This window comes from Peromyscus californicus, unplaced genomic scaffold (genome assembly GCF_007827085.1).
Source record: "Peromyscus californicus insignis strain IS unplaced genomic scaffold, ASM782708v3 Scaffold_3__1_contigs__length_106647218, whole genome shotgun sequence".
NCBI lineage: Eukaryota > Metazoa > Chordata > Mammalia > Rodentia > Cricetidae > Peromyscus > Peromyscus californicus.
In genome coordinates, this window is record NW_026294551.1 from 28,811,744 (window position 1) to 28,826,220 (window position 14,477).

At 44.6% G+C, this 14,477-nt stretch overlaps 1 protein-coding gene across 3 annotated transcripts; it reads left to right on the forward strand.

The window, feature by feature from the left end:
* The first annotated feature begins 4,588 nt into the window (after positions 1-4,588).
* Nme1 (NME/NM23 nucleoside diphosphate kinase 1) lies at positions 4,589-13,085 on the forward strand. Of its 3 annotated transcripts, none has more exons than XM_052756956.1 (5): positions 4,589-4,718; positions 6,993-7,122; positions 8,656-8,757; positions 11,124-11,236; positions 12,795-13,085. In XM_052756956.1, exons 2-5 carry the CDS (start codon positions 6,997-6,999, stop codon positions 12,910-12,912), a joined length of 459 nt encoding a protein of 152 aa, XP_052612916.1. In that variant the 5' UTR covers positions 4,589-4,718; positions 6,993-6,996; the 3' UTR covers positions 12,913-13,085. The 3 variants fall into 3 exon arrangements, with proteins under 3 accessions (XP_052612916.1, XP_052612917.1, XP_052612918.1); XM_052756957.1 differs by having other exon boundaries at positions 4,636-4,765; XM_052756958.1 differs by lacking the exon at positions 4,589-4,718 and adding an exon at positions 4,775-4,932.
* Positions 13,086-14,477: the final 1,392 nt, after the last annotated feature.

Here is a 14,477-nt window from a genome sequence, read left to right on the forward strand (position 1 = left end):
TAGCAGAGAAGTCACAGCAGCAGGAACTTGAGGGAGCTATTTACACCCCTAGTCAAGAAGCAGGGTGAGGAATGCATGCTTTCTTGTGTTCAGCTCACTTTCTCCATTTTACATAGTCCAGGATCCCATGCCCTTAGATTTCCTAGCACCACATAAATTGGGTGTGGGAGCAGACACCTGTAATCCCAGCATTTTGGAGGGAGATAGAGGAGGATTGAAGTTCAAGGTCATTTTGGCTATCTAGTAACTTTGAGGCCAACCGGGGCTACAAGAGAAACTGTCTCAAACAACAAATAACAACAACAAAAACAAAACCTAAAACCAAGATATTAAGCTGGACATGGTGGCTCATGCTTAAAATCCCAGCATTTGGGAAGCTAAGGCAGGATTTTTGTAAGTTGTCAGCTAGCCTGGGCTAAATTACAACTTATAAACATCCTAATTAAATTAATTCTACATAGAACAACTACCTCCAAACAACAAGGAAAACAAAAACCCAAACCAAAGCAAATCATAAACAAATCTAGAAAATTGTCATTCTTGTTACCCACAAGAATTACGTCCTCATCAGTTTTCCCTGTGCTCATTTATGTCCTGTATGTATGATTTCTTGAAACTTTGTTATATGTGTACATTTGGGTAATTGCCATCACAGTCAAGATACAGAAATAGGCTAGCTACAACATAAATTTGAGGCCAGTCTGCGCTACATGAGGTCCTGTTTCCAAACAAACCACAAATAAACAAAACCAGCAATTAACTATCTTATTAACCAACCACACAAAAGCTAAAGCAAAGCTTGCTGAAATAGGCTAGGCATGGTCCAAGATTTCCTTATGGTGCCTCTTTACCAATATGTGTACTCTTTATCTACTCCTAACTCCTGGTACCTCTTGTCATTTAACAAAGTGCTACAGAGGTTGGAGATATACGAAGCTCAGGGGTAGTATACATGCTTAGCATTTGTGAGACCCTAGATCTGATCCACTACCCCAAAAGAATGTTACATAAATGAAATAATGCAGTTTGTTCATTTTTGCTACAATCTAGGTATTTCCTTTTTTCAGAGATGAGGTCTCACTGTGTTTCCTAGGCTGGCCTTGAATTCCTGAGCCAAAGTGATTCCTTTGCTTCAGCCTCAGAGTATCAGAGACTATAGATATGTCCCTGTTGTGGAATATTTGTTTAACTAGGCAAAGATGCATTATATTTGTTCATGCTGCATTTGTTAACTATATAAAGATGTGTTACATTTATTTTTGCTGTGGAATATTTAACTGTATAAAGGTATGTTGCTTTTGTTTATGCTGTATTTGTTTAGTGATGTAAAGGTGTGTGTTTAATTATGTACCAATATGTTGCATCTGCTTCACTTTGCTTGCCTAAGGCACCTGATTGGTCTAACAAAGAGTTGAATGGCCAATAGCTAGGCAGAGAAAGGATAGGTGGGCTAGCAGGCAGAGAGAGAGAGAGAGAGTAAATAGGAGGAGAAATCTAGACTCAAAAAAAAGAGAAAGGGGGTAAGATCTAGAGAAGAAGAAGGAGGAGGAGAGAACAAGAACATGGCCCCGGGCAAGAAACCAGGCAAACGCCAGACAGACAGACAGACAGAAAGAAGCAGTAAAGTAAGATACACAGAAGTATGAAAGGTAGTAAGCCCCGAGGCAAAGGTAGATAAAGAGAAACAGGTTAATTTAAGTTAAAGAGAGCTAGCTAAAAACATGCCCAAACTAGGTGGAGCATTCAAAACTAAGAATAAATCTTGCTGGGTAGTGGTGGCACATGCCTTTAATCCTAGCACTCGGGAGGCAGAGCCAGGCGGATCTCTGTGAGTTCGAGGCCAGCCTGGGCTACCAAGTGAGTTCCAGGAAAGGCGCAAAGCTACACAGAGAAACCCTGTCTCGAAAAACCAAAGAGAGAGAGAGAGAGAGAGAGAGAGGAGAGAGAGAGAGAGAGAGAGAGAGAGAGAGAGAGAATAATAATCTCTGTGTCATCATTTGGGTGCTGGTTCATGTCCCAGCTCCAGGTTTGCTTTTCAGTTTAAGATGAAGCTCAGGGTTCTGTATCTGTTAGGTTAAATCTCTACCACTGGGCTGTATCCCTAGGCAGCAAGTGAATTTTTCAGTCAGAATAATTTAAATTCCTGTCAAGAACCTAGATCCTGTTTTATCTCATCAATAGTATTTGGCGTCATCATTACTAGACTCTCTCTTTTTTTAGGAAGTTTTTTTTTTTTTAACAGGGTCTTATGTGACTCAAGCTGATCTCAAATTTAAGTAGCATAGGATGACCTTGAGCTCTTGATGTTCCTGCCTCTATCATACCTAGGTTGAAGCCAAGTTCTTACTGTTGTAGTTTAGGCTGGCTTTGAATGTTCAGTCTTCCTGATTTAGCTTTTCAAAAGCTGAGAGTGTTCACTATTTTTTATTTTAGAATTCTTACAAGTGTATTGATACCTCATATGATTTTACTTCATATTTCTCTAGTGGCTAATGAAGTTAAAGATTCTCTCTCTCTCTCTCTCTCTGTGTGTGTGTGTGTGTGTGTGTGTGTGTACTCACATTGCCCTGGAAATCCTTACACGGGTAAAACTAGCCTTGTATTCAAGGTAATCCTCTTACCTCAGCCTTGAAGGATGGGGTTCTAGGCATGAGCCAACATATCTGATATTTTTTTTCCTTTCCCTTTTTCTTGAGGCTGTCTGATACAATCTAGGCTGACTTCAGACTCACTATGTAGCTAAGATTAACCTTAAACTTCTGATCTTCTTGTCCCTATCTCAGAAGTGCTGGGATTATAGGCATGTGCCACTATACCAAAACTAGATAATTGTGGGGATTGCACCCAGGATTTTGTGCATGCCAAGCAAACATTCTACCCACGGAACTACAACCACAGCCCTTCTTTTTCCTCCTTCCCCCCGTCACCTGTATATTCTGCCTGTGAAATGACTATTCTTGTCTTTTGCCCATTTTCTTTTATTTTCCTCTTTCTTTTTGTCTTTTCTTTTCTTTCTTTTTGGTATTTGAGACAGGGTTTCTCTGTGTAACAGCCCTGGCTGGTCTGGAACTCTAGACCAGGCTGGCTTCCAATTCACAGAGATCCACCTTCCTCTGCCTCCTGAGTGTTGAGATTAAAGGTGTGATCCAGACTTCTCTCTCTGTCACTCAGGTGGCCTGGAAGTCTTGATGCTCCTGCTTCAGCCTTCCCAGTGCTATGAGTCCATGAAGACAAGACCTTTCTCAGTGAGCAACACCCCGTCCCTCCATTTCATAAAAAAAAAAAAAAAAAAAAAAAAAAAAAGGAAAAGAAAAAAGGGGCTGGAGAGATGGTTCAGTGGTTATAGAGCACATACTGTTCTTCCAGAGAACCGGAGTTCAATTCCCAGGACCCACATCAGATTACTCACAACTGTTTGCAACTCTAGCTTCTAGGGACCTGACACCCCTCTCTCTTAGTTCAGGTCTCTATTGCTGTGAAGAGACACCATGACCATGGCAACTCTTATAAAGGAAAACATTTAAGGTGGTGGCTTACTCTTCAGAAGTTTAGTCCATTCTCATCTAGGCAGGGAACACGGCAGTGTACAGGCAGACATGGTGCCGGCTACATCTTGATCAGAAGGCAACAGGAAGTTGACTGAGATATTAGGTCGTATCCTAGCATAGGAAACCTTAAAGCCCACCCCCACAGTGACACACTTCCTCTAACAAGGCCATACCCACTCCAACAAAGCAGTACCTCCTAAAATGTCTACTCCCTATGAGCTTATGGGGGGCAATTACATTCAAACTACCACACCCTCTGACTACCTCATACACAGACATACACATGAACACATAAATAATGAATAATAGTAATGTCAGACTTGACACCTTTAATCCCAGCACTCAGGAGGCAGAGGCAGGTGAATCTCTGTGAGTCAGAGGCCAGCCTGGTCTACATAGTGAGACCCTGCCTCAAAAAAACAATAATTGAAAAAAAAAATCCTCCTACAATAATAAAAAAAATTCTCCTACTGCATTTCCTACCATCTAGCGCTCACTATAATTCTCGGCTCTCTGGTAATAATAGGCTTGTTCCTTTATGACTGAACTTCATGTCGGTCTATTTGATTATCACTTCTGCAGAGATTTCTCAGCCTTGTTTTTTTTTCTTCCCTGCTCTGTTCTTCTTCACAGCACTTACATAACCGTGTATTCACTATCACTTTCTTTTTATTGTTTGTCCCAATTCTCAACCCGACCAGAAGCCTCAAGTGAGCTTACTGCTTTATCCCTAGGTTCTAGAATTTAGTATTTAGTACATTTGTGCTCGAAGGGAAGCGGGAGGGACGGTTCTCCTGGGACTCTAGTCCTGACTTCACGCAGTGTGAGCGCCCCCTCCCGGGAAGTGAGGTCACACGACCCGTAGGATAGGAACAAAAGATGGCCGCCAGCCGGAAGAGCCCGGTGGGGAGGGCGGGGGAGAGGGGGAGGGAAACAAAAACAAAAACCACACCCAGTGTCGGAAGTTAAACCCTGGGAGAGTGCTCCCTAGAATGCCCTCCTACTCACCGGAGGAAGCAGGGCCCGGCGGTGTCCCGCCAAAAGGGCTCCCCTGAATCGGAACTGTACGAAAAGGTTCCGTGCGAGCCGCTGCTGGGAACCACGCGAGGCCAGGGCGCGTTTCCGGTGCGGGCAGTCGCAGCCGGAGTGAGGGACCAGGCTTCTGGAGGGGTGAGAGGGTTTCGGTGCTGAGGGAAAGGGGACAGTTGAGGGCCCAGGTAAGCGGAGAGGGAGGTGGGCGTTAAATAGAGGGATCCGGGTGCAATCTCTGAGAGGTGTTGAGGAAGATCGCGGGCTCGGCTGTGGACAGGTGCAGACCTGTCAGCCTGACACGCCACGTGGGCTCGCCTTTGTCTGTGGCTGCAGTTCCTGTCAGACTGCACCGGTAGGCCTGTGCCTTATTCTCTTTCCAGCCCGGTCCTGGGCACAGAGCTGGAGCTCCCACAGTGCTTGCCGAATGAATGAGACACGTGTGTGTGTGTGTGTGTGTGTGTGTGTGTGTGTGTGTGTGTGTGAGAGAGAGAGAGAGAGAGAGAGAGAGAGAGAGATCGAGATCGAGATCGAGAGAGAGATCGAGAGAGAGAGAGATAGATCAGTGTGCAGAGCCTTTCATGGGGCTGTGTGTGGCATGGTAGGGCGTTTCTGAGGAATCTATGCTTGCTCCACGTTCCTTCAGAGATTCTCCAGCTCCTCTGCGGTTTCTGTCTCTTTGGAAGACATGATTGAACATTTAAGGCATCCTCTTTGCTCCCATTGACTTCGAGGCCCTGTCCTTGGTATCATAGATAGGGGCTGGAATAGATCAATTCTTTATGCGGGTCACACACCGGGGAGGAAGACACCAACAGAAATGATCATTAAAAGATTATGTATTAGTGTGGGTTCTTCTGCATACATACCTTAGCACACATGTGAACACCGGAAGACATCTAAGTGGCTCAGGCCCTACTCTTAAGGTGTAAAATTAGAGGTTAATTCATGTTCAGAAGGGCAGAGCCGGGAGCTGGTGTTGGCTATCCTCTTAGGTGTTGTCTTTCAAGGTGGAGTCTTCTTTTCATTCTTGTGAGATTGTGTTCGCTAGAAGTGGAACGTTCTGGAATGGATGCTCTCCAGGTGTCTTCCTTCAGTGACGATGTTGCACGTTAGCTATTGTGCTGTGGTTCTCTCATAAGCCACTGTTAATTGGTTGGTCACAATACTCATTGCACTTTCCCCCAATACATAGTTTAATGTTAATTGCTGTTCTTACCTAATGGACTTTCACATTTTTTGTCCTCTTCTCTGACAATTTTATACATGTATGTAATAGTCACCCCCCATTATACCATTATACTCTCTGCTCTCCTGCTGAACTCCTTCCCAGCAAGTCCCTCCTACTTTCATTTTCGTTCTCTCTCTCTCTCTCTCTCTCTCTCTCTCTCTCTCTCTCTCTCTCTCTCTCTCTCTCTCTGTGTGTGTATGTGTGTGTGTGTCTGAGTTTAATTGGAGTTGCTTGCTTCATGGAGGAGTTACACCACTAAACAAAATGATACCTACTCACCCATTACCATTAGCTCCCTAGGCAGGGCCTTCTGAGTCCCTCCCCTTCCATGATGGAACATAGTCATGGCATCTTTTTTCATGTTTTTTATTTTTTATTTTTGGGAAACAGAGTCTTATGTAGCCCAGTTTAGGTTGGGATCATTGACATGGGCCACCACACCAAGCCCACTACACTGAGCTCTGTTTTCATTTCTTTTTCTTTTTTTTTTTAAATTTGGATTCAGGATCTTAGGTTGCCCAGGCTGCCCTGGAATCCTCTGTTCTTTTGCCTTAGCCTTCCTGGTGGTGGGATTACTGGCATGCATCCTCAAGCTTGTTTTTGTTTTTTTTCGCATTATATCCTAAGGTGTATCCCAAATTGCATAGGGCTGGGAAATCTCATTCTTTGTAAAATGAAGATGGTCATCATGACATAGTCTCTAAAACTCTTGTGGGTTCCAGTGCCGTAGGTTCAACTGTCTTGTACCAGATGTAACTTTCACTAGGAAAACCGTATCAGTACAATGTCCCCTAACTGGTATTGCTGAAAAAAAGTGGTGTCTTTTTGGTGTGTGTGTGTGTGTGTGTGTGTGTGTGTGTGTGTGTGTGTGTGTGTGTGTCTTAGTCTTAGTTTTATATCTCCTTTCTTAGTTCCATCACAGTATTAAGTACACAGTAGAAGCTCAATAGGAGCTTATGAAATCAAGTGGAATAGAAATTACAGTTCCTGCTTTTGAGCCCTTTGCCAGTTTGGGATCATAATTCATTGACGAGTGAACTGGGCAGGGATTGGGGTTTTACTAGAGAGGCTTAGGGTAGACATAATATATTAAAGCCACTTTTATGAGAGCGTAATCCACTTGAGAAGGATCATAATGACGGTAGAGATTCGGTCCGGTCATTGTCCTGCTTGCCTCTCTCCAGGACCATGGCCAACAGTGAGCGTACCTTCATTGCTATCAAGCCTGATGGGGTCCAGCGGGGGCTCGTGGGAGAGATCATCAAGCGTTTTGAACAGAAGGGATTCCGCCTTGTTGGTCTGAAATTTATGCAGGTGAGTGGATCTCACGCATCCTGTTTATTCGGAGCCTAGAAGAATGTTGCAGAGTAACTTCTGTGTTTGCTTTGTTTCCTGTCTAGACTTCTCCATGGTAGAGTGTCTTGGAACCCGAAAACCTCTCAGTGACTAAGCATGTTGGCTGAATCTTGGAACAAACCAAGTCATTTGGGGCTTTCAAAAATAGTCTGTCTTTCCCCCTAGCAATGTAGAATCCCACATAGTGCTGCAGAGCTGTAATTTCTGACTCAGCTCTGGGTGTTTTGGAGCTCTTGGTCTCTAGCCTCCTAAATGGATAATTTTAGAGACTATTCTTCCTCCCCCATCCCCCTTGAGGTAGGTTGTCAGGAAGAAAGTCTTTGCTTTACTAATTACTACCTGATAGTACCTAACATGAGTCAGGCATGATACATGGGGTTTTGTGGGGAAAACTGCAGTTTTGCCTGTGGAGAGCTCTGGAGAGAACAGAGAAAAGAAACAATTCTAATACACCTATGAAATATATACATGTATGTTTGGCACAACTGGCCTGGAACTCTTGGTGATCCTCCTTTCTCAGCATCCTGAGTCCTGGGATTTTGTGCATGAGCCACCCACTCATAACAATATTCCAGTAAATATCAAGGATTCATTGGCCAAGAACTCTTCTTCAAACAATTCTGTGAGATGTGAATTCCAATTCTCAAAGCAAATATATCTTCTTTTGTCCCTCCTCCTCCTCCCCCTACCCTCCTCCCACGTTTCCAAGGCTGGCCTCAAATTCACTATGCATCTATCTGAGGATGGCTTTGAATTTCTTGATCTTCCTGCTTCTGACTCCTGCGTGCTAGGATTACAGGCATGTGATACCACACCCTGCTCTAATTCATTCTCTCTTTTAAATGTAAAACCTTTTATGTGGATGGGTGTTTGCCTGCACGTGTGTTTGTGCACCACCTCTGTACCTGTTGCCTGTGGAGGTCAGAAGGCCTTGAATCCCTCAGAACTGGTTGCAGATGGTTGTAAACTGCCATGTGGATACTGGGAATTGAACCTGGGTCCTCTTGATGAACAGCCAATGCTTCTAACCACTGAGCCATCTCTTTATCTTTAGCGAGATTACTTATTGCTATATGTCATATACTTTTAGATAGTTTAGAGGTAAGTACCTCTGGAAATTACATGGTCACCGCATTGGGCCTTTATCCTTTGAATAAATGTCAGGTGTCTCTGGGAGATGGCGAGGTTCAGCTTAATGCTCATCTAATACAGAGGTCACTTTCCTTGTTTCCATCTAACATTTTAGTTGAGGTGTTTTCTGTATAGTTTCTTTTCCTTTCTAACGAGTGAGTTCTTTTTTTTTTTTCAAGACAGGGTTTCTCTGTGTATCCCTGTTATTGCTCCTCTCTGGTAAGCTAGAGGATGAATCTGGGTTTAACTGACATGCTAGCTGTGAGCACATGTTTCGAACATCAGGAGGGATAAGGGAAGAAACTAGCTTGCTGATTCTTAAGGGCTTGGGGCCAGTTCTCACTGTTTGTCCTGTGACAGGCTTCAGAGGACCTTCTCAAGGAGCACTACATCGACCTGAAGGACCGTCCCTTCTTTGCTGGCCTCGTGAAATACATGCACTCAGGACCAGTGGTTGCTATGGTGAGTGTGTCTGTGTGGGATGTAGATGGGAGTGACTCATTTGGGAGTAGAGCAGAGTGAGTGTTACATGTCCTGTGTTGGGTGCCAGGCGCTCTTTGTTGCAGAGGAGACAGGCTAGTAGGATAGCCAGGTAGGATGAGAATTGGCTCTCTGATCCACCAAAGCAAGTGTTCATTTGCTTGCCAAGCTGACGACCCAAGGCTGGGAGAAATCAGGAGCGATTTCTTGATCTGCTTGACTGAATTCCCATGAAACAGAGGGAGCTGGTTTATTACAGTACCACATACTTATTCAAGAAAGAGCGCCTTTCTAAACACTTTAGATACAGTTGTGAGGCAAAATAGGTATCTGTTTTCATTCTTTGTTTCTGAAAATGATTTATTGAGACAAGGTCTTAATATGTAGCCCAGCCTTGTATCCTATAATTCACTATGAAGCTCAGGCTAGCCTCAATTGGTCCAGACTGGCTTCCTTGTGTCCTGTAATTCACTATGAAGCTCAGGCTAGCCTCAATTGGTCCAGACTGGCTTGGAGCTTATGACTCTCCTACTTACAGTGTGCTGGGATTACAGGCGTGCATCACTGCATCAGACACAACTCTGCTTTTAAAGTGCAGAAGGAAGGTTAGGATGGATGGTGGTAAGAAGGAAGATAGGATGCCAAGTGTTCAGAGACTATGTAATGTCACCGCTGTGCTGTTATGTCATCAGTGCTGGGAAGTTATGGGAGGTACCACATTTAGCATTTTATTTATTTATTTTGTTTTTATGAGACAGGGTCTGTCTTAGTCACTGTACTGTTGCTGTGAAGAGACACCATGACCACAGAAACTCTTTTTTTTTGTTTGTTTGTTTTTTTCGAGACAGGGTTTCTCTGTGTAGTTTTGGTACCTATCCTGGATCTCGCTCTGTAGACCAGGCTGGCTTCAAACTCACAGAGATCCACCTGGCTCTGCCTCCCAGTGCTGGGATTAAAGGCCGCTCTACGACCACAGCAACTCTTATAAAAGAAAGCACTTAATTGGGGGCTTGCTTATAGTTTCAGTGGTTTAGTCCATTATCATCATGGCAGGGAGCATGGCAGCATGCAGGCAGACATGGTGCTGGAGAAGGAGCTGAGAGTTCTACATCTGGATCTGAAGGCAACAGGAAGAGGGAGCCATTGGGCCTGGCTTGTACTTTTTTTTTTGTCAAAGATTTACTTATTTATTATGTATACAGTGTTCTGCCTGCATGTATGTCTGCACACCAGAAGAGGGCACCATATCTCATTACAGATGGTTGTGAGCCACTATGCAGTTTCTGGGAACTGAACTCAGGACCTCTGGAAGGACAACCAGTGCTCTTAACATCTGAGCCATCTCTCCAGCCCCTGGCTTGTACTTTTGAAACCTCAAAGCCCACCCCAGTGACACACTTCCTCCAAGAAGATCACACCCACCCTAACAAGGCCACACCTCCTAATCCTTCTCAACTAGTGCTATTCCCTGATAATGAAGCGTTCAAATATATAAGCCTATGGGGCTATTATTAGTCAAACTATCACATTCCATTTCCTGGCCCCCATAGGCTTGTAGCCATATCATAATGCAAAAATGCATTCAGTCTGACTTCAAAAGTCCCCATAGTCTATCACAGTATCAGCACTGTTTAAAAGTTTAAAGTTTCTTTTGAGACTCATGGCAATCTCTTAACTATAACCCCCTGTATAATCAAAATCAAAAAGCAGATCACACATTTCCAACATACAATGACACAGAATATACATTACCATTCCAAAAGGGATGAGAGAGCATAGTGAAGAAATACTGGACCAAAGCAAGACCTAAAACCAGCAGGGCAAACTCCAGACTCTGCATCTCCATGTCTGATGTCAAAGTGCTCTTCAGATCTCCTACTCCTTTTAGTTTTATTGACTGCAACACACTTCTAGCTCCTGAGCTGGTTCCACACTCCTTATGCAGCTTTCCTTGGCGGGTATCCCACGACTCTGACATCTCCAACATCTTGGGGTCTCCAACACAGGTCTTTCTATGGAGTCCTGGCTGTACTCTGGAACTCTCTATGTAGAACAGGCTGGCTTTACAGAGAGCCACCTGCCTCTACCTCTGGAGTGGTGGGATTACCTCAGTGGCAATATTTAGCATTTAAAAAGGCCACTGGCTGCCATGTGAATGGATCTGGGGAGGAAGAGAGTAGGGGCAGAGTGACCAGCATCACTAGTACTGGAACAAGTAGGCATTCTGTTTTTCTAGGGAATGAGAGGGCACTATTCTGGACCTTTTTTGTTTTGAATCATCAGATGCTAGGTTTTCTACTGAGAGTGTTTTTCTTCCTTGACTGTGTCTTCTTCTCTTGTCCTTGGAGGTCTGGGAGGGGCTGAATGTTGTGAAGACAGGCCGGGTGATGCTGGGAGAGACCAACCCCGCAGACTCTAAACCTGGGACCATTCGAGGAGACTTTTGCATCCAAGTTGGCAGGTAAGAATTGGTGTTTTTCACCCTTTTCCAAAATCCAAGTCAGTTGCCACAAGAATTTGGGCCTCTGAGGCTAAAAATGGACATGATACCATCTGCAGGTCATTTATTTTGAAGATTTATTATGTATACAATATTCTGCCTGCATGTGTCCCTGCAGGCCAGAAGAGGGCACCAGATCTTACTACAGATGGTTTTGAGCCACCATGTGGTTGCTAGGAATTGAACTCTTAACCTCTGAACCATCTCTCCAGCCCAATTTATTTTATTTTAGCTTTTAAAGTTCCTTTTTCCTTTTTCTTTATGTGTATAGTTTTCCTGCCTGTATGTTTGTGTACCACCTTTCGTTTCCTGGTGCCCGAGGTGACTAGAAGAGGGCATTGGATCCCCCAGAACTAGAGTTACAGATAGTTTTGAACCCCATGTGGATGGTGGGAACTAAACCCAGGTCCTCTGGAGGACTAGCTAGTGCTTTTAACCACTGAGCCACCTCTTCCACCCCTAGTTTAGTTTTCGTTGTTTGTTTTTGGTTTATCGAGACAAGGTTTCTCTGTGTAGTTGTCCTGGAACTGGCTCTGTAGACCAAGCTGGCCTCAAACTCACAGAGATCAGCGTGTGACAACCACTGGGCAAGTTTAGTTGTTTTTTGAGACAATTCTCAAGTGTGATAGCTGGCCTCAATATTGCTACCCTTGAATTCCTGATGGCCTTTCCTTTTTCTTTCTTTCTTTCTTTAAAGATTTATTTATTTATTATGTACCCAGAAGAGGGCACCAGATCTCATTACAGATGGTTGTGAGCCACCATGTGGGTGCTGGGAATTGAACTCGGGACCTCTGGAACAGCAGTTGGTGCTCTTAACCTCTGAGCCATCTCTCCAGACCTTTTCTTTCTTTTTGAGACAGGATTTGTCTGTGTAGTCTTGGCTGTAGACTTCGTAGGCCAGGTTGGGCTCAAACTCAGAGATCCGCCTGCCTCTGCTTCCCAAGTGCTGGGATTAAAGGTGTGTGCCACCACCGCCTGGCCATGGCAGGGGTTACTTTTTTTTTTTTTTTTTTTTTTTGTTTTTTGGGACAGAGTTTCTCTGTGTGTAGTCCTGGCTGTCTCAGAACTCACTCTGTAGACCAGGCTAGCCTTGAACTCACAGAGATCTTTCTGCCTCTGCTTCCCAAGTGCTGGGATTAAAGGCATGCACCACCATCACCACCCGGCCATGGCTCAGGTCACTTTTGGAGTTTGGTCTTCCTGCCTCTGAAGGTGGAGGCTGACTTAGAGGGTCCCTGTGTTTGCTTGTCTTCATCCCATTGCCTATACCTTCTTGAATGTAGAGCCTGGCCAGAGCCTTTCCAAAGGCTCACACTCTGGTGTCAGTGTTTCTGTGGGAGGGACACTCACAGGAAGTCATTCTTTCAATGGTTTTCTTTTGATGTATTCTGAAGTACTAGAGATTCTGACTTTCCTGCTGCCATGGCTTTCGGCTCTCAGCAGTGGGAATGCAGGGGACTGTGGGCAGGTTCATCTTTCTGGTTTTGGTAATGGTGCCGTCTCTCTCCCCACCCAGGAACATCATTCATGGCAGCGATTCTGTGGAGAGCGCAGAGAAGGAGATCGGTTTGTGGTTTCAGCCTGAGGAGCTGGTGGATTACAAGAGCTGTGCACAAAACTGGATCTATGAGTGACAGGAGGCACCTGCTCTTCCTCTTTACCTACCCCTGTTCTCACAGGCAAGGGACCAGCAACTCTAGACATTTCTGGAACTTCCTTTGTCCTGGAAGGAGCCTCTGGGAGCTGTGACTCCCTGTGCAGTGTTAAGTGCGTGCCACTGGTGGATTAAAGTGTTTTATCTCCGGTATTGGGTCAGCTAGTTATTTGGTATTGCTGTATCACTTTGCATGCCTTCCTTCCTCCTCAGGCTTCTGGATAACCTGAGCTGACAGAATGTAAATGGTATGCAAATTACTTATATTAGCCTCATATACACATAGAGACTCTTGGTTGTCCTTGAGGTTTGAGCCACCACCCTGGGATTCACAGGCATTTCTTTGTCTATCTTTCTTCTCATCCCCTGCATCTCTATTCACTCTTGGCAGTGAGCCAGTCAGCAGTGTCTGCAGAGGATGTGTGAGGTGGTTAAAACTGTGTTGGGAACAGAGGATCCATCAGAAATAAAGATGCCAACTCAAGCATGTTGACTCAGTTCTGTAATCCCAACACTCAGGAAAAGAGGCAGGAGGATTATGAATTCTAGCCCAGCCTGGATTGCAGAGTGAAACTGTCAAAACAAACCAGCTGAGTGTGGTGGAGAAGACCTTTGAATTCCAGCACTCCAGGAGGCAGAGGCACTGGGATCTCTGAGTTCAAGTTCAGCCTAGTCTACATAGTGAGACCATGTCTCAAAAAAATAAAAATAGGAACCCCACCCCCTCCCAGACTGGAGATACAGCTAGATACACAGAGTGCTTGCCTAACATGCATGAAGCCCTGGGTTCTGTCCTTCACTACATAACTTGGCATGGTGACACTGTAATCCAAGCACTCAGGAGATAGGATCAGAAGTTCAAAGTCCTCCTCAGCTTTATAGTTTGAGGCCAACCTGGGCTATACAAGTACTTAAGTTTTTTTTTTTTTTTTAAAAAGTGGGAAATGAAAGATGCCCATCTTGTTCGAGAGGCTTTCAGAGGAAGAAATGGGGAATTGTAGCTGGGTGTGGTGGCGCATGCCTTTAGTACCAGTACTTGAGATGTAGAGGCAGGTGCATCATTGTGAGTTCGAGGCCAGCGTGGTGTACAGAGTAAGTTCCAGGACAGCCAGGGCTACACAGAAAAACCCTGTCTTGAAAAATCAAAAAGAGGAAGTTGTGAGAAGTTGTAGTTACCCTCAAATAAGAAAAGCCATATCTTCTGTAGGCCTGGGACCATCAGTTGGTGTCATATGAAGTGGTAGTGACTACTACTGTAGGGTAGGGGAGGTATGTGACCCGACTAAGGGGTAAATGACGCTTTACTGCTCAGATCCTGGTTGTTTTTTACTCTTGGCTCTTTTGGGGGGCCTGCCACCCAACTCCCAAATAAATCACATATTGTGTTATTCTTTCTTATAAATGCATGGCCTCTGCTTGGCTTGTTTCTTGCAAGCTTTTCTTTCTTTTTTTTTTTCTTTTTTGGTTTTTTGAGACAGGGTTTCTCTGTAGCTTTGGAGCCTGTCCTGGACTAGCTCTGTAGACCAGGCTGGCCTCGAACTTACA

Bases quoted from the DNA above. Each gene is read 5' to 3' on its own strand.
- Nme1 (XM_052756956.1), top strand. From the start codon at position 6,997: ATGGCCAACAGTGAGCGTACCTTCATTGCTATCAAGCCTGATGGGGTC. The intron at 7,123-8,655 runs GTGAGTGGATCT...GTCCTGTGACAG, and splicing joins TTGGTCTGAAATTTATGCAG to GCTTCAGAGGACCTTCTCAA. The intron at 11,237-12,794 runs GTAAGAATTGGT...CTCCCCACCCAG, and splicing joins TTTTGCATCCAAGTTGGCAG to GAACATCATTCATGGCAGCG.